General features: G+C 42.5%; 1 protein-coding gene, 1 long non-coding RNA gene and 1 pseudogene across 3 annotated transcripts in view; 1 reads left to right on the top strand and 2 right to left on the bottom strand.

The window, feature by feature from the left end:
- The window catches only part of LOC132227865 (uncharacterized), a 94,114-nt gene that overhangs the window by 28,016 nt on the left and 50,183 nt on the right, over nucleotides 1-15,915 (bottom strand). The window lies entirely within an intron of this gene.
- The window catches only part of C2H12orf56 (chromosome 2 C12orf56 homolog), a 61,459-nt gene that overhangs the window by 21,359 nt on the left and 24,185 nt on the right, over nucleotides 1-15,915 (top strand). Inside the window, exons 2-4 of the mRNA XM_059683491.1 lie at nucleotides 3,101-3,260; nucleotides 6,073-6,145; nucleotides 12,624-13,029. Coding sequence (XP_059539474.1) covers nucleotides 3,101-3,260; nucleotides 6,073-6,145; nucleotides 12,624-13,029 — 639 coding nt within the window. The remainder of the gene's footprint in view (nucleotides 1-3,100; nucleotides 3,261-6,072; nucleotides 6,146-12,623; nucleotides 13,030-15,915) is intronic.
- On the bottom strand, nucleotides 13,673-15,740 carry LOC132225784 (RNA-binding protein FUS-like; annotated as a pseudogene).

Here is a 15,915-nt window from a genome sequence, read left to right as displayed (position 1 = left end):
GGACTAGTCTTAATAGAAACCACCCCTCAACCCCCGAAACTCCAGAAGGATTAGAGACTAACTGTAAAAGAGGAAACTGGAAAGGAAATAGGAAACATAGGTGAATATTAATCTGATTTTAGGGTGTAAAAGGCATTTTTAAACATAAATCAGGGAAAGAAATGAAAAGGACAGAAGTTGATAGATTTACCACTTAGAAATTTTACGTTTCTATATGTTTTTAAAAAGACACAAAAGTCTTTTCTACAAATCAAGCACTGTAAAATAACTCAAAGACAATGAAAGGCATAGATAACCTGGATGGGTAAGCTAAACAGAACAGTGTTTTAAAATATTTACTGGTGGGAGAGGGAAATGGGGAGAGGGGGAGGGGGAGGGGAAGGGAGAGGGAGAGTGAATTGACTTGTTGTTCCACTTATCCATGCATTCATTGGTTGATTCTTGTATGTGCCCTGAGCGGGGATCGAACCCGAAATCTTGGCATATTGGGACAATGTTCTAACCAACTGAGTTACCCGGCCAGGGCTAACAGAACACTTCTAATCTTTTCCCCTGCATGTAAAAGTCTTTCACAATTTTTCCTGATAGTCTGTCCCACACCCACCATCATAATCTCAAAAAAAGATTATTCTTAATCACAAAATAACACTCTCTTTAGTTTGTCCTGATTATTTAGGTAGGTGCCACAAAAGTGTTAGTTTATCATATATTTGCAAGTCTAGAGTACTGAACAACTATTGTAACCATAAATTTAACTTTTGTCTGGAAGTTTTTATAAGAATATCAGGTTAAGACTTTCAAAAGCCTCTATTATTTGCTTTCCCAAGGCTAGGAAATCAAATCCAAGAAACTCTTACCACCAGATTTTCTTGCAGTACCCATATATTTCAGTGAATTTTGAGGTCCTGAGATTTCTTCTGGAAATCCTGACTCAGTCTACCGGCGTGGTTAGAGCATTGTCTAAATAATGTCGGCTTAGGTATGAACTGTTAGTAGTTTGAAGAATCTAGTTAATCTTTTTTCCAGGAGGCTCTGAGACCTTCCTATGTTGAAGACACAAACTCTGGTCTTTAACATATAGCAGAACATTCAAGCAAGCATCACAATAAAATAAAATAAAATAATAAAATAAAATACACTATCTGTAGGAGATAGAGACTTCAAATGGCTGTAGTGAGTTTTTAGAACTTTCAAATGTGAAAGGTCTGATGAAAGTTCATATCAAGAATAGGCAACTGGAAGAAAATTTGGTGATTCCTATGGCTTGTAGAACAAAAATCATAAAGCTATTGCAAAAAAAAATTATACAAAATGTCTCTAAGGACTCTAAGGATAGTGATGAAGCTTATTCTTTCTCTTTTTTTAAACTTATTTTTTTCTTGAAGCCTATTCTCAAAGAAGTCAGTTAAAGTTACATCTGATTTGTAAAAGTGAATGAACATAATTTATATACAGGGAAAGTCTTTTTCTTTTTGAGGAGAGGGGGAGGAGAGGGGGAGGAGGGGGGGAGGAGAAGGGGAGGAGAGGGGGAGGAGAGGGGGAGGAGAGGGGGAGGAGAGGGGGAGGAGAGGGGGAGGAGAGGGGGAAGAGAAGGGGAAGAGAAGGGGAGGAGATAGAGGGAGAGTCTTGAATATAACATAATAATACTGAGATATTGTGTGTGTTGGTGTATATGTATGGGCAAAAGTAGGTTTATAGTTGTTCATATGGAAAATAACACAATCATTAGTAAATAATAGTAATAGAAGAATAAACTTGTTTGCATACTCACAACTATATACAAACTTTTGCCCCACCTTGATGTATATACATATATATAATGTGCCAGGAATATGCCAACTATAAGCCAAGAATAACAAGTAAAGAGATTCAGTAATCTGAAATAGGCCTAGGTATTTGTATTTTTTACGAACTGCATAGATAAGACTGACATAATCCCCTACTAAAAATTTACTGGCCTAGAAGGTGGTAAATTCAAATTCAAAACAAGGCTGTCACCAAGTCAACATTTTGCGTAATATCTGAAATTATGACTGACAACAATTTGCTATGTCTAATATGATCAGGCCAAGCACCACCAAGGCTGATAAATAAAAACAAATCTCCAGAGACTTCCCATAAAACACGTAATCTCTAGAATGTTTATACTATTTTATCTATACACATCTAACCTAAGGAAAGCTGAGCATCTCTTCTGATTGGGCAGTTCTTCCCATGCAATTTAGAATAGTAAATAGACCAAATAAAACTAACTGCTTTAAACACTTCTCTTCCTATAGGGTAAGAAACAAATCTTTGTGATTTTCTCTCAGGGGCTCCCTGGGGAAAGTATTTACTGAGACTTTTCCCCTTTTTAATCAAGAATAGAAAATAGAGCACTTTGGGGAAAAGAGAAAGCTCTTTACGAGCAGGAAACTTCCAATAATTGAAACCTGGATGCCTGTGTTCACGGAATCTTTGTAGTCTGTTCCTACAAGTGGATATTATCTCCTACCCAGAAAAATTCTAGTGTAAGCCCAATTAATTAAAAAATTTGAGACCTTTTTTTAAAAAAATCTTTTTTTTTTCCAAATGGAAGTGGGGCAATATGTTTTAACAAACAAAAACACTGTTACTATTTACTTAGCAATCCTATAGTGTAAAAAGTTTCTGGGTTCTGTTGCTGAGCACACTTTTAGTAAGGACTAAAACAAATAGAGGAGAATTGGGAAACCTAACAACAAAAAGAAGAAAGATTTGCCAGGGAAAAAATAAAAATAAAGAATGCAGTTTAAACTTGCCCTAAGCTTTGGGGATTTCTTTTTTTTTTTTTTTCTATTTTATTTATTTCTTACAGAGAGGAAGGGAGAGGGACAGAGAGTTAGAAACATCGATGAGAGAGAAACATCGATCAGCTGCCTCCAGCACATCTCCCACTGGGGTTGTGCCCGCAACCCAGGTACATGCCCCTGACCGGAATCGAACCTGGGACCTTTCAGTCCGCAGGCCGACGCTCTATCCACTGAGCCAAACCGGTCTTGGCCTTTGGGGATTTCTTATCCCAGAAAACATAAGCAGTTGTATTTGACTTCAGTCAACTCATTTTTTTTTTTTTTTTCAGATTGATGATTACCCAGAATTTTTGAGTCCACAAGATAGAGAAATCAACCAACACATTCGGATCATCTATTCAACTGTTTTGAAAAAAGAATGTGAAAAGTCAAAAGATGTCAGGAAATTTTTATTACCATTTCACCATGCCCATGCAAACAACAAAAAAGGTATGTAATATACTTTTTTTTTGTAATATACTTCTTAACGTAACACAAGATACATTTCCTTATGAGGCAAAAGAGATAATGTTCTTTTTTTTCCCTCCCCAACTTTACTGAAGTATGATTGGCAAATAAAAGTTTTATATATTTAAGGTATACAGTGTGATGTTTTGATATACATATACATTGTGAAATGATTACCACAATCAGGCTATTTAAGATAGCCATCACCTCACATAGTTGCGCGCATGTGCGTGCGTGCATGTAGTGAGAACTCTTGAGATCTACTTACTTTGCAAATTTCAAGTACACAGTACATTATTATTAACTATAGTTACCATGCTGGACATTTTGGTCTCCAGAACTTATCCTATCTAATAAAAGAGAAACATGGTAATTAGCGTACAACCGCTACCCTTCTTATTGGCTAATCAGGGCAATATGCAAATTAACTGCCAGCCAAGATGGCGGCCGGCAGCCAGGCAGCTGGAAGCGAACATGAGGCTTGCTTGCTTCAGTGACGGAGGACTCCAACGTTCCCCGCCTGCCGCTGCAGGCCTCTGAGCTGCAACTCTAAGCAACTATGTTACAAATACAGAAGCTAAACAAAACCCCAGAAACCTGCTTTAGTCGCAACACTGTTTCAAATACAGAAGGTAAACAAAGGCCAGATACCTGCTTTCAGCAGCGGAGGCCTAAGAGCTGGAGCCTCAGAGCTAAAGCTGGCCCAAAATTAAAAAAAAAGAAAAAAAGGAGCGGTTGGGAGCTTCAGTCACCTGCCAGCCTGAAAACAGCCCTCAGGCCCTCACCCAGACTGGCCAGGCACCCCAGTGGGGACCCCCACCCTGAAGGATGTGTGACCAGCTGCAAACAGCTATCATCCCCTCACCCAGGCTGGCCAGGCACCCCAGTGGGGACCCCCACCCTGATCCAGGACACCCTTCAGGGCAAACCAGCCAGCCCCCACCCATTCACCAGGCCTCTATTCTATATAGTAAAAGGGTAATATACCTTCCAGCACCGGGATCAGTGTGACAGGGGGCAGGGCCCGAACCCCCTGATCACCCTGCGGCTCTGTGTGTGACAGGGGGTGGGGCCACAACCTCCCTATCCACCCTGCTCTGTTCATGACAGGGGAAGGCGCCCCAACCCCCGATCGGCCCTGCTCTGTGCCTGATAGGAGGAGCTCCCCAACCCCCTGATAACCCTGCGGCTCTGTGTGTGACAGGGTGCGGCGCCCCAACCCCCTGATCAGCCCTGCTCTGTGTGTGACAGGGTGTGGCGCCCCAACCCCCCCCTCCACCCCACGGGCCCTGCTCTGTGACGGGGTAGAGCCATAACCTCCCCATCAGCCCTGCCTTGGGTGTGACAGTGGCGGCGCCCCAACCCCCTGATCTGCCCTGCTCTGTGGGTGACAGGGGGCAGTGCCCCAACTCCCCTATCGGCCCTACTCTCTGAGTGACAGGGGGGAGCTCCTCAACCCCCTGATGGGCCCTGCTCTGTGCGTGACAGGGGGGAGCTCCCCAACCCCCTGATCGACCCTGCTCTGTGCATGACAGCGGGGAGCTTTCCAACCCCCTGATTGGCCCTGCTCTGTGCGTGACAGGGGGCAGCGCCCCAACCCCCTGATTGGCCCTGCTCTGTGCGTGACAGGGGGTGGCGCCACAACCTCCCCATCGACCCTGCCTTGAGTGTGACAGGGGGCGGTGCCCCAACCCCCCAATCGGCCCTACCCTGAGCGTGACTGAGGGTGGCATCGCAACCTCCCAATCTGCCCTGCTCTGTGCATGACAGGGGGCGGCGCCCCAACTCCCCAATCGGCCCTGCTTGAGCCCGACCAGGGGCTGCACCTAGGGATTAAGCCTGCCCTCTGCCACTCGGGAGCAGGCCTAAGCCAGCAGGTCGTTATCTCCCGAGGGGTCCCAGACTGCGAGAGGGCACAGGCCGTGCTGAGGGACTCCCACCTCCCCCCCGAGTGCACAAATTTTTGTGCACCAGGCCTCTAGTATATATATAAAAGCCTAAGTGACCATTCGACCATTCCACCATCTGATCGGTAGCTATCACATGCACTGACCACCAGGGGACAGACGGTCAATGCAGGAGCTGCTGAGCTGCAGTGACTTGGCAGCTGTGGTTCTCGGGTGATGCACCTGGAACCCAAGAGGAGGGAGCCCGATTCTGGGGTACGTCACTCAAGAACCGCTCTCTCACAACCCAGGACCCCTTGGGAGATGTTGGAGAGCCAGTTTCGGCCCGATTCCTGCAGGCCAGGCTGAGGGACCCCACTGGTGCATGACCCGGGACTCTAGTAGTCAATAATCTATATATATATAACCCTAATATGCAAATAGACTGAACGGCAGAACAACCGAACAAAGAAACAACCAATCACTATGATGTGCGCTGACCACCAGGGGGCATGCGCGGAATATGGTGGGTGTTGGCAGCAGAGCACAGAACATGGCGGGCGTCGGCTGTGGCGTGATGGTGGAGCAGGTGAGCGGGGGCACCAGACCAAGGTGGGTCACTGGTCGCTGTCATCAGGGTGAGCCTCCGGTGGTTACTGAAAATTCTTTGGTCCAGCGTGCCATGGTCCCGCCCAGCGCTCGCAGCGGCTGCCGGAGTGATTGCCAGCCCCAATCGCCCCTCAGGGCTTCTCTAACTCCCCCTACTCCTGAGGGGCAATCGCGCTTATAATTTTGTACTTGTAAGTTTGTGTGAGAATTTATGAGCACTCATAGAATCAGTGACTACATCTTCATAAACTAAATCAAATAATGTAATTAATTACCAAATAACTTTTCTTTACTTTTAGTCAAGGAAGACAATAATGGCCCTGTCTTATGGAGAGGCAAAGAGCCTAAAAGTCTGGATGAATCCTCTGTCGGGTGAGATTGTTGTTTGGAATACGTTTTTAACTTGCTAACCCAAACTTATTTTCCATTACAATTTTTTTTTTTTTAATGCTTTTTCCTCTACTAATGACTTTGGAGTTCTGTTTATCTCACATATGTAATAATGAAGAAGGTATTTTGAGAGAACTTGCTTTAAATTCAAATCCAGTTAGTTAAATAGTAAAGTATAATTTTTCTCATTTCAACAGATTATATAAATGCCAAAAAATAAATAATTGATTACAATTAAATTAAAAAAAAACATTTATTGAGTGCTGGTTCTGTGTGGTGAATACAGAGTAAAGCATAGTTCCTGTCTTTGAGAAGCTGATTCTAACCGGGATACATGATATTTGCATAAATAAAGATAATAAAATGGATACCTGCTACATGTCATCAATGAGTTTGAGCAAATTTCCAAAGAGATTTAAAGATGGGAAGGACTATGTTCAGTTCTGGGGAGAATCAAGATGCCAGACGACAGTTGGTGAAGGATATTGAAAATGGCGGTGAAGTTATTGCAGTTGAAGAGAATAGCAGAAGCTAAGATTGAAGCAGGGAAAAATGGAATATGTATTAGGAAAGGTATGCAGCCTAGTGCAATTTAAAAATACACCAAGATTATTAAATATAAAGTTAAAAGGTAAAATTGGGCCCATATTTTGGAGGGTCTTACAAATCCAGGGGAAAATTTTACATGTTGTTTCATAGGACATGAGAAAACTATTGAAAGTTTTGAGCCAGAGAATGTGATAAAAATCACTCTTACAGAAAATAACCTGACAGATGTGCTGAAAATGGACTGATGTAGGGAGAGACCAAAGGTTGGTGGGAAGCAATTAGAATCTGAATTGGGCTAGTGGTAGTGGGAATAAAGAAAAAGGGATGGATGAGGGAGATTGGGGAAGTAAAAACTACAACTGTCAGTTGATTTAAGGAACATAAGAGAGATGGAGAGATAAGCCACTGTGGTTTCAAGCTGGGGTGAGTGCAAGGTGATGCCTTCCGGAGAAATAAGGATGTCAGGGGGGATCAAGCCCTGTACTGGTTTGCACAGGTTAAGCGTGAGGGCCTCTGGCGGAGACGTTCATCTGGCACTGAAATTTCAGTCTGCACAGTGGGAAAGAAGTCCGGGTATAACTGTAGAAAGGAGCTTCCTAAGCTTCACAACTCAAAGTGTGATGCTGTTACACAGTCAGTATCTAGACATTAGGAGGAGGAGGGAGCATAGCATTCTAACAGCTGTGAGTCAAGAGATACATAGGCATGTGGAAAATTAATGGGGGCTGAGGCCTTGAAAGACAGGATAGGAAAACATTGCAAAATGCTGCAAAGAAAAAGTGAGCTCCGGGTGGGGAGTATTCACAAACCTGTGGTATACCACACTGTGCAGTAGCCTAGGCTGCCGAGAAGGGCCCTGGCCCACTGCACTGTCTCTCACCCTCACCTTCTCTTGCTGTTTTATCAAGATGACCTGCAAGGTCTCTTCTAAATCTAAATTTCATTATTATAACTTTCTTTCTCACCAAAAATTGATTATTGGTTTAGGAAGATTCTTTTTTTTCTACTGGGAATACATCACCAATTCGCTTTACACAATTTTAACTTTACTAGTACAACCAACTATTCTGGATGAGAAAGTTGGTTATAGTAACTGTAATTTTCTTACAGGTTTTTAGGATTTAAGGAGTTAGCTTTAAAAACAGTCTCTGTATTCATGTCAGGGTTCTCCAGTCTTTGGAGGTTTTGATTACATTTGAAGCTGAAACATCAGAAAAACTTACTGGCTAAGAAAGGTTGATGAGTAAGTGTTCTGTTTCGCACTACAAGCCATACAGAGCAGAGTGCACCCCAAGACCTCTTTGTAATGCTGGTATTGTTGAAGGGACCAACAGTCTGTGTAACCAAACTCCTTTCACTGGGGTTTCCCAGTGGAGTGCTATTGGCATTTTGTGTGGGACTCTTCCTTGTTGTGCAGAACAGTCCCACGCAGTGTAGGACTTGCCTTCTCTGGCTCTTGCCCACTAAATGCTAGTAATACTCCCCATCATTGTGGCAGCTAACACACAGCACCACACTTTCCAGCAAAACCACCCCTGTTGTTTCTAGCTGACAACACACTTGCAAAGTTTGTTTGCATTTCCTATCCTGTGCTCTATCTCCCTTCTCTGTGAATTCCTCTTTCTAGCCTTCCCTAGTACGCATCCTTGTTCTCCCTATACAATTCTGTACTTGGGTTTTTATTGACACCACAATGTGATAGCTTAATACTACACATTTAAACTGGTTCCCCCTTCCCTGGGATTTCTATTTTAATTGGCATCAAAGCCAGAAGCTCAAGGGAAGCTCTATTAGTAGAATTTTGTTTTAACAGATTAATTTTTTTTATTGATTGATTTTTGAGAGAGAGAGAGAGAGAGAGAGAGAGAGAGAGAGAGAGAGAGAGAGAAAGATCAATTTGTTGTTCCACTCATTCATGAATTCATTGGTTACTTCTTGTATGTGCCCTGACTGGGGATCAAACCCACAACCTTGGCATATCAGGAGGATGCTCTAACCAAACGAGCTCTCCGGCCAGGGCTTAAAAGCTTTTTGACACACAATAAGCTGTAATATTTAAAGTACACAATTGGATACATTTTTTCTTATACATATACCAGTGAAACCATGACCACAATCAGTAACTATTGCTCCTTGCTGCACCATGGCCTGGAAACTTTTTCAAGTTAGTATGATGGGGCAGATGTTAGTTCTCACCTTGTTTCCCACTACTCAGAGCTCACCCTCTTATGTTGTCTGATGTCCAGTGTCTTAAAAGCTGTTTTTTTCTTTCTTCATGTATTTTCCTAGTTTTTGGTCGTTTCAGGTGGGAGGTATATTTAGTCCCTGTTATGTCATCTTGGCCTGAAGTAGAAGAAAACTAGTAGGATTTTAAGCATATACCAATACATATGGAAAAGGATTTGGACCTGTCTCAGATCCTTCCTAGAGCCAGTGATGGTTCCAGAATCTCAATAGAAGAGATTCCATAAAAGAGGGTAGCAAAAGGGGGAATCAGGTGTCTCATGTACTTGGAATGTATGTTTATTTGGAGTGGCTTGAAGCTCTTTTTCCGTTGGTAGGCACGGATGCATTGTTTTTACGTAGTGCACACATGCATTTATTGTGGTGGCTTGTTCGGAGAGGGGGTGGTGGCTTAGGGAGTGAGGGGCATGAATGCCCCATCCTTTTGGCCTCTGTCTCTGGAAGCCTGCTGTTCCAATTCAACTCACCAGCTCCAGTTCCAGACTGTGGTAATGAAGATAACCCTGAAGCACAGAAGGACCCCAATTATCGAAGAGTCATGTATGCCTACTAGTCTGCCTTTTACAAAAAGATAGAACCAAAACACTTTTAGAAAACTTTCCTAACAAAGTTGAGTATCCAAAACAGGATTAGGGAGTCAATTCAATAGGAGAGCTCATTTCTCCAAGCACTCCTGCTGTTTGAGGTTAGATTGGCTATGCAGCTTGAACTTGCTTAAATAAGCCGGAATCTGGGACACTGTTGCTGCTTCCCAACGTGTTGTTACTTTGAGATTAGTTTGTGCTCTCAGCAGCCTGCTGGTTAGGCCATGTGAGGAGACAACCCACACCCTTTGGAGTGTGGGAATAAAGCTGACCTGGAATAACGGCAAAAATTCATGGTTTTTTCAAGCATGGCCTTGCGTCAGAATCTCTCTAGGGCTCATGGAGAGTTCAGACTCCTGAACTCCAGCCTAGGCACTAATACTGAGGGATGGGACTCAGTAATCTGGTTTTGGAAGCTCTCGAGATGCTCCTGTTAGCTCCTGGGCCAGGTAGTCAGTTTACTCCTGGATTATTGAGACTCCTGAGTTCTACACCCATACTATATCTCTAATCCATCAACATTTATTTTTCTTATATTTTAACATTTTAATCTAATTATCTATTTCAACTTGATAGGTTTTTAGCTCTCCACAAAACTAAACTCTCCATTTTCATATTAACTGAACTACTTTCTTATCCGTTTAAAGAGTTTCTTAAATCAAATAATCATTTTTTTTATAATTTGCCATTTTTCTTGATAGAATCAATACGGCAGCCTATCTGTACAATTTATTCTGAACTGAACTCGCACCTAACAGGTTTTTCTGAAGCTGTTCAATTCTGCCTGTTGCTTTTTGGGCTGTGACTTTTAACCTGACATTTTCAGTCTCAAAGAGTTTATCTGTCTTTGATGCAGAGGGGAAAAGGAGAGAAATGATTTGTGCATATTTTTGATTTGGAGTTCTCTTTCCCATTTCTCTCATCTTTTTTTCCTTTGTGGCTGTTTTCTCCCTGGAGATACATAATCAGCTCATTAGAAAAACACTTGACTTTTAGCAACTTAGTTTTACAAATAGGAGGTTGCAAAGTGCAAATTCAAGGTTCCAGAACTCTTACTTAGCAATGAACTGCTCTTTAATCAGACTAGTAATGAAGGGCGTTATTGAATTTAAAATGAAGGATACAGTTTAGTTTTATGAGTTGGCTTGTTTAACTAGTGAAGCAGTAATGGCCATGGCATTTTCATTTATGCTGCCAAAACAATAATCCTTTTTAGAAACCCTTCTTAAATCCCCCCAAACAGTAGGTTTTTTTCATACACCTGAGTAAGTAACAGTTGATTTAAGTGAGACTTTCTGTAACTACATGAAATCATGTTGCTGAATTTTCACATGAAACATATGTTGTGCCTGACATGAACATTGTAACATATTTTCATAACATTATCTAACATAATCTAGGCACTGGTTAATTAACTCTCTTCAATTTCTGACAGATCCTCCCTTCCCCCAACTGGGCGGAGTATAACGTAACCTGCAGCCAGGAAATACCTGAGTGACTAACCATGTACCTTATATGGACTATACATTGGACCACCAATCCACACCTGCCAAATACCCTAAGCCCTTGTCCTATATGGAAAATGCAGTAAGCCACCAGTCAGTGTGCGCTGAGTACACTAAGCCCCCACCCCTTCCCATTCCGCCCCTCAAAAGGCGTGCCCACCCCTGCACGTGCTGCTGTCCTCCCCTTTTGAGACAGCCCGGCAGGTCCTTTTCCTCTAATAAAGCCTGTAGTCCTGGTTTTTGGCCTCTGTCTGATCTTTCAATTTCCATGGAGAAACTTTTAGAAAATATTATCTGTAAGAATAAAAAGAAAAGCTGTCACTTTAAAGAGGACTGGAGTATGCGTCATCCATTTCAGGGCTAGACACATGTTTCTTTAACTGAAAATCTTAGTGTGAGCACCTTATGTACTTAGACAGCTTGACAACACGATTACATAATAGAATCCTATGAAGAAATAGGACAATGTAAGATAATTATGGCTGTTAAAGGGGATGGAACTTGAGTGACCTGTGTGTGTGTGTGTGTGTGTGTGCCTGTGTGTACGCACCTGCACACATGCAAAGTCAGTGGGGGAGGGAGCAGATGGTTGGAACTCAGCACAGTTCGTAGCACTATACAGATAATGAATGAATTTTATACCTGTTTAAAATTAATTTAGGGACGAATAAAAGCTAAATGACTTTCCACTTATATAGCAGTTACAATTGTATAAGGGAGGAGACAAAGACACTTAAATAGAAAATGACAAACCAGCAATTTAAGACAATATAGGATAAAATTAATTGCTAGCGCTTACTGTTTCCAGTGTTACAGACTCATAGCATGTATATTTTCTTATTTCATTCTCATAGAAACTCTGTGAGATTGGTACTGTTATGGTTCCTATTTTAAAATTAGGGACTTGAGGCTTAGGTCAGCCAAAGTCACAGCCCCACTGAGTGGCACAGCCAGGATGGGAACTTAGATCTCAGCATACTCTGCAACTTCTAAGCCTCTACTACTTGCTTCCTTGGGCAGCAGAGTAGAAATGGGTCGTGGTGAGCTGAAGAGAACAGGGAAGATAAAGGATTGATTGTGAAAGAAGTACTGAGGTGTTGGGGATGCTATTGTTAATATCAGAAGAGTATTAGCAAGAGATGAATCAAAACACCATGAAAAATCTCTCTATAACTCCATATGAATGGTTTTTTTCTTTATCAGATCAATTAGAAATGCAGAGTGAAAGAAAAATCAGGTTTCAGAAGTAGAATGAAAAGTCCTTTCAATGGAAATATTGGACTTTGTGAAGGACAGGCACAATTCTTTAGATATAGAAAGTGTTTCTTTAAATGACATTGGGTAGAATTTTATTTCTGAAAGCAGAAAAGTATACTGCAGAGTTGTGCTATATCTCCCCTGGGTCAGTGTGTAAGCGAGTGAGATTAAGTCACCCCCTTAACTCTTAGCAAGCATTCCTTTTATGTGAAAACATTCACGTACAGAGTCTTAAACTACTGTAGTTGGGTCATTGGTGTCTCCTTGTTCCTTACTATTCAATTCTGAATATCACGTTTAATACTAAATTCTCCCTGACAGGTACCACCAAGAGAGCAGCACACTGTCCAAGGACTCAACTCTCTGTCCTTCAGACCTCAAGAAGCTGTCCCTTCAAGGTCAAAGTGCCGGTCGACCCCTACCTACGCCCTCCAGGAGGAGCTGTCAGTCTACAGCAGCCACTGGCCAGGCTGTCAGCGTGCCATCTTGCACCACAAACACAAAAGGACCCGAGGGACTTCCAGATCACAAAGACTCTCTAAGTGAAATCCCTTTCAAATGCAATGGGAACGGAAATGAGCTTTACTTAGGAAATTCCTCCCCCGCCTCCCTTTTACAAAGCAACCCAAACCTAGAGAAAAAAGAGTCAGAACTCCATTTGTACATTATTTCCACAACGTCATCAATATTTCTGCACTTAAAAAGTTCATGGAACAATTATATTATAGTAAGTGTCCTCATAGGTTAACCTTGACTTGAGTATTGTTTCTTACACGCTGCTCTAGCTCCCCATTTTGGAAATTTAACCTTGGAATTTAATCATATTGTGAAAGACAAAATGCCCTGGACAATTAAGGAAGTGAATTTATTCAGCGATTGCAATAGGGGAAATGCTCATTAATGAGAAGCGTCTGTCCTAAAGAAAAGGAGAGAGACCTGGGTTTTATAGAGGCAGGTAAATAAGTGAGTCATCAGAGAGTCTCATGAGAATCATGGGGAAGGAGACAGGTCCTATCGGGATGTGTGTGAGCAGGGTGGTCTTTCACACTTAGCTGGGGTGATTTTTCAACCACTTCTGCTTTCAGAAGTGGTTGAAAAATCACTTTCTTTCTTTCTTTCTTTCTTTCTTTCTTTCTTTCTTTCTTTCTTTCTTTCTTTCTTTCTTTCTTTCTTTCTTCTCTCTCTCTCTCTCTCTCTCTCTCTCTCTCTCTCTCTCTCTCTCTCTCTCTCTCTCTAAAACAATGGTGTTTAATAGGAACCAGAGATATGGCTATAATTACATAGTCTGTCACAAAAAAACCCATGTGTGGTCAGGAGTTGGAAGGTTATATAATAATGAGAGTCGCACTGGGTACAGGAGAAAACCTGTTTCAGAACCTCAGGAGACAGGCGAATATGGCATCTCTGCAATCCTGTCTGTGGTCACCCCTGGAGTCCATCTTGCCAGGGCCAACATGCTTGAAGTAATCTTGGTTCCCACCACCCTGGCCACCTCTGTGAGCCCCCATGATCCCTTTCTCGGCCTAGATAGCTGCCCTAATCATAGCCTCCTCTGCCACCATGGCGACCATCTCCATAGCAACCTCCACCAGAGAGCATCCTGGTTCCTGCCCTGGGCTGTCTAGTTTAGGGGCCTTACACAGTTGCATTCATTCCTCCAAGAGGAGTTCAGACTCTCACATGTAGGATTAGGACACTTCCATCTCCAGCTCGCTGCTATCCTTTACCACCGCCACCTCCACTGGGGAGTCCACCCCCACCACCGCCACTACCTCCATAGTCTCCATGGCCCATGGGTCCTCCTCTCCCTCCATGACCACTGCCACGTCCCCGACTGAAATCTACTCGCCAAGTAGCAAATGAAACCTTGACAGGATTCCCAGAGAATTCTTTACCATCAAACCAGTCTATTGCTGCCTTAGCAGAAAGCGGGTCATACCATTGCCTCTCCCTTCAGCTTGCCCGTTTCACTGTCTGTGTACAGATTAGTCATGGCTGTCCTGTTTTCTTATTTATAATCTTGCCCATGCCTTGCACAGAGATGCTGCTGTTGTCTGAATTATCCTGTTCAGAATCATGATGTGATCCTTGGTCCCGAGGCCCACCAAATTTATTGAAGCCACCACGTTTATTTCCACCCATGCCACCCCTGCCTCCCTGGCCACCCCCATGACCTCTGGGTTCATAGCCACCTTGCTGCAGTTGTAACTGCTGCTACTGCTGTGACCTTGTCCCCCATGGTCCTGCTGGCCTTTCCTGTAGCACTGCCGCCACCACCACTCTGGTCCTGATTTTGATAACCACCATCACTGCTGCAACCACTCATGGGGGACTCATCTTGGCGACAGTTACCTCTACTACCCCCTCTACCTCCACTTGCTACTCTTGTACTGGTTCTGCTGCCCATAGCCCTGAGGAGGATTAAAGGAGTTTTGGTGTGCACCACAGCTAGGCTGTTGTCCACCATAGCCTGACTGCTGACCATCGTCCCACTCTGGGGTTGCCTGTAATTGCTGCTCTGAGAACTGCTGCTGTAACTTCCCAAGATGCTGCTGGGAGCCGGCTGCTGACCATGGCCCGGGTGGGACTGCTGCCCATAAGATGACTGAGAACTCTGGCCACTGCCACAGCCAGCAGTTGAGCCACATCCCTGGGGAGCTGACCAAGCACATACTCCGCTTGTTTGGAGTAGTAAATCAGCAAAATTTCAGAAATTTCTTCTGAAATAATCTGTCTGTTAAGCCTCAACATAAATAAAACTTGCTGAACACTACCTGATGTTTGGTTTTTGAGGACCCAGAATGAATGGAAAATGATAACACTAAAGATTTGAGGGAAAAATAACCTCATTAATAGAATAGTTAAATTATTGTATAACTGTACTATGGAATACTAGGAAATCATTTAAAAGATTGAAGTAAAAAGAAAAAAAGAAAAAAAAAAGATTGAAGTAAACCTATAGACACAGACACGAAAAACTGTCTACCATGTATTAAGTAGAAAAAACAGCCCCAGATCAATATATGTGCTATAATTTAGCTAATATTAAATATATATTATAAAAATGTCACCTAATATTTAAATGTATACATTATAATTAGTATGCTTTTTTTATTACTATTATTATTTTTATTGATTTCAGAGAGGAAGGGAGAGGGAGGGAGAGATAGAAACATCAATGATGAGAGACAATCATTGATTGGCTGCCTCCTGCACACCCTACTGGGGGTCGAGCCCACAACCCCGGCATGTGCCCTTGACCAGAATCAAACCCAGGACCCTTTAGTACACAGGCTGACGCGAGCAAAACCAGCTAGGGCTAGTATGCTTTTATATGCCAAAAGGATATAAACCAAACTGATAATAGCAAGGTACTTTGAGTAGCAGGATAGAAGAAGTAGGGAGAGACGAAAAACTTTTGTCTTTTACTTTATACATTTCTGTACTGTTTAATTTTGATAGGTGATTTTATTTTATAATAAACAAACTAAAATTATATTTAAAACTTTAAAATTTTATATAAGGAAAAAATTCCCTGCGGTATTATCAAACACTAGAATAAATTATATAAATAAATCATGTACTGTAGAAGGTATTAAAGATCTATGATATA

Source organism: Myotis daubentonii, chromosome 2 (genome assembly GCF_963259705.1).
Source record: "Myotis daubentonii chromosome 2, mMyoDau2.1, whole genome shotgun sequence".
Taxonomy (NCBI): domain Eukaryota; kingdom Metazoa; phylum Chordata; class Mammalia; order Chiroptera; family Vespertilionidae; genus Myotis; species Myotis daubentonii.
Note: the sequence above shows the minus strand (reverse complement) of the source record. Positions and strands in the feature narration are given on the sequence as shown.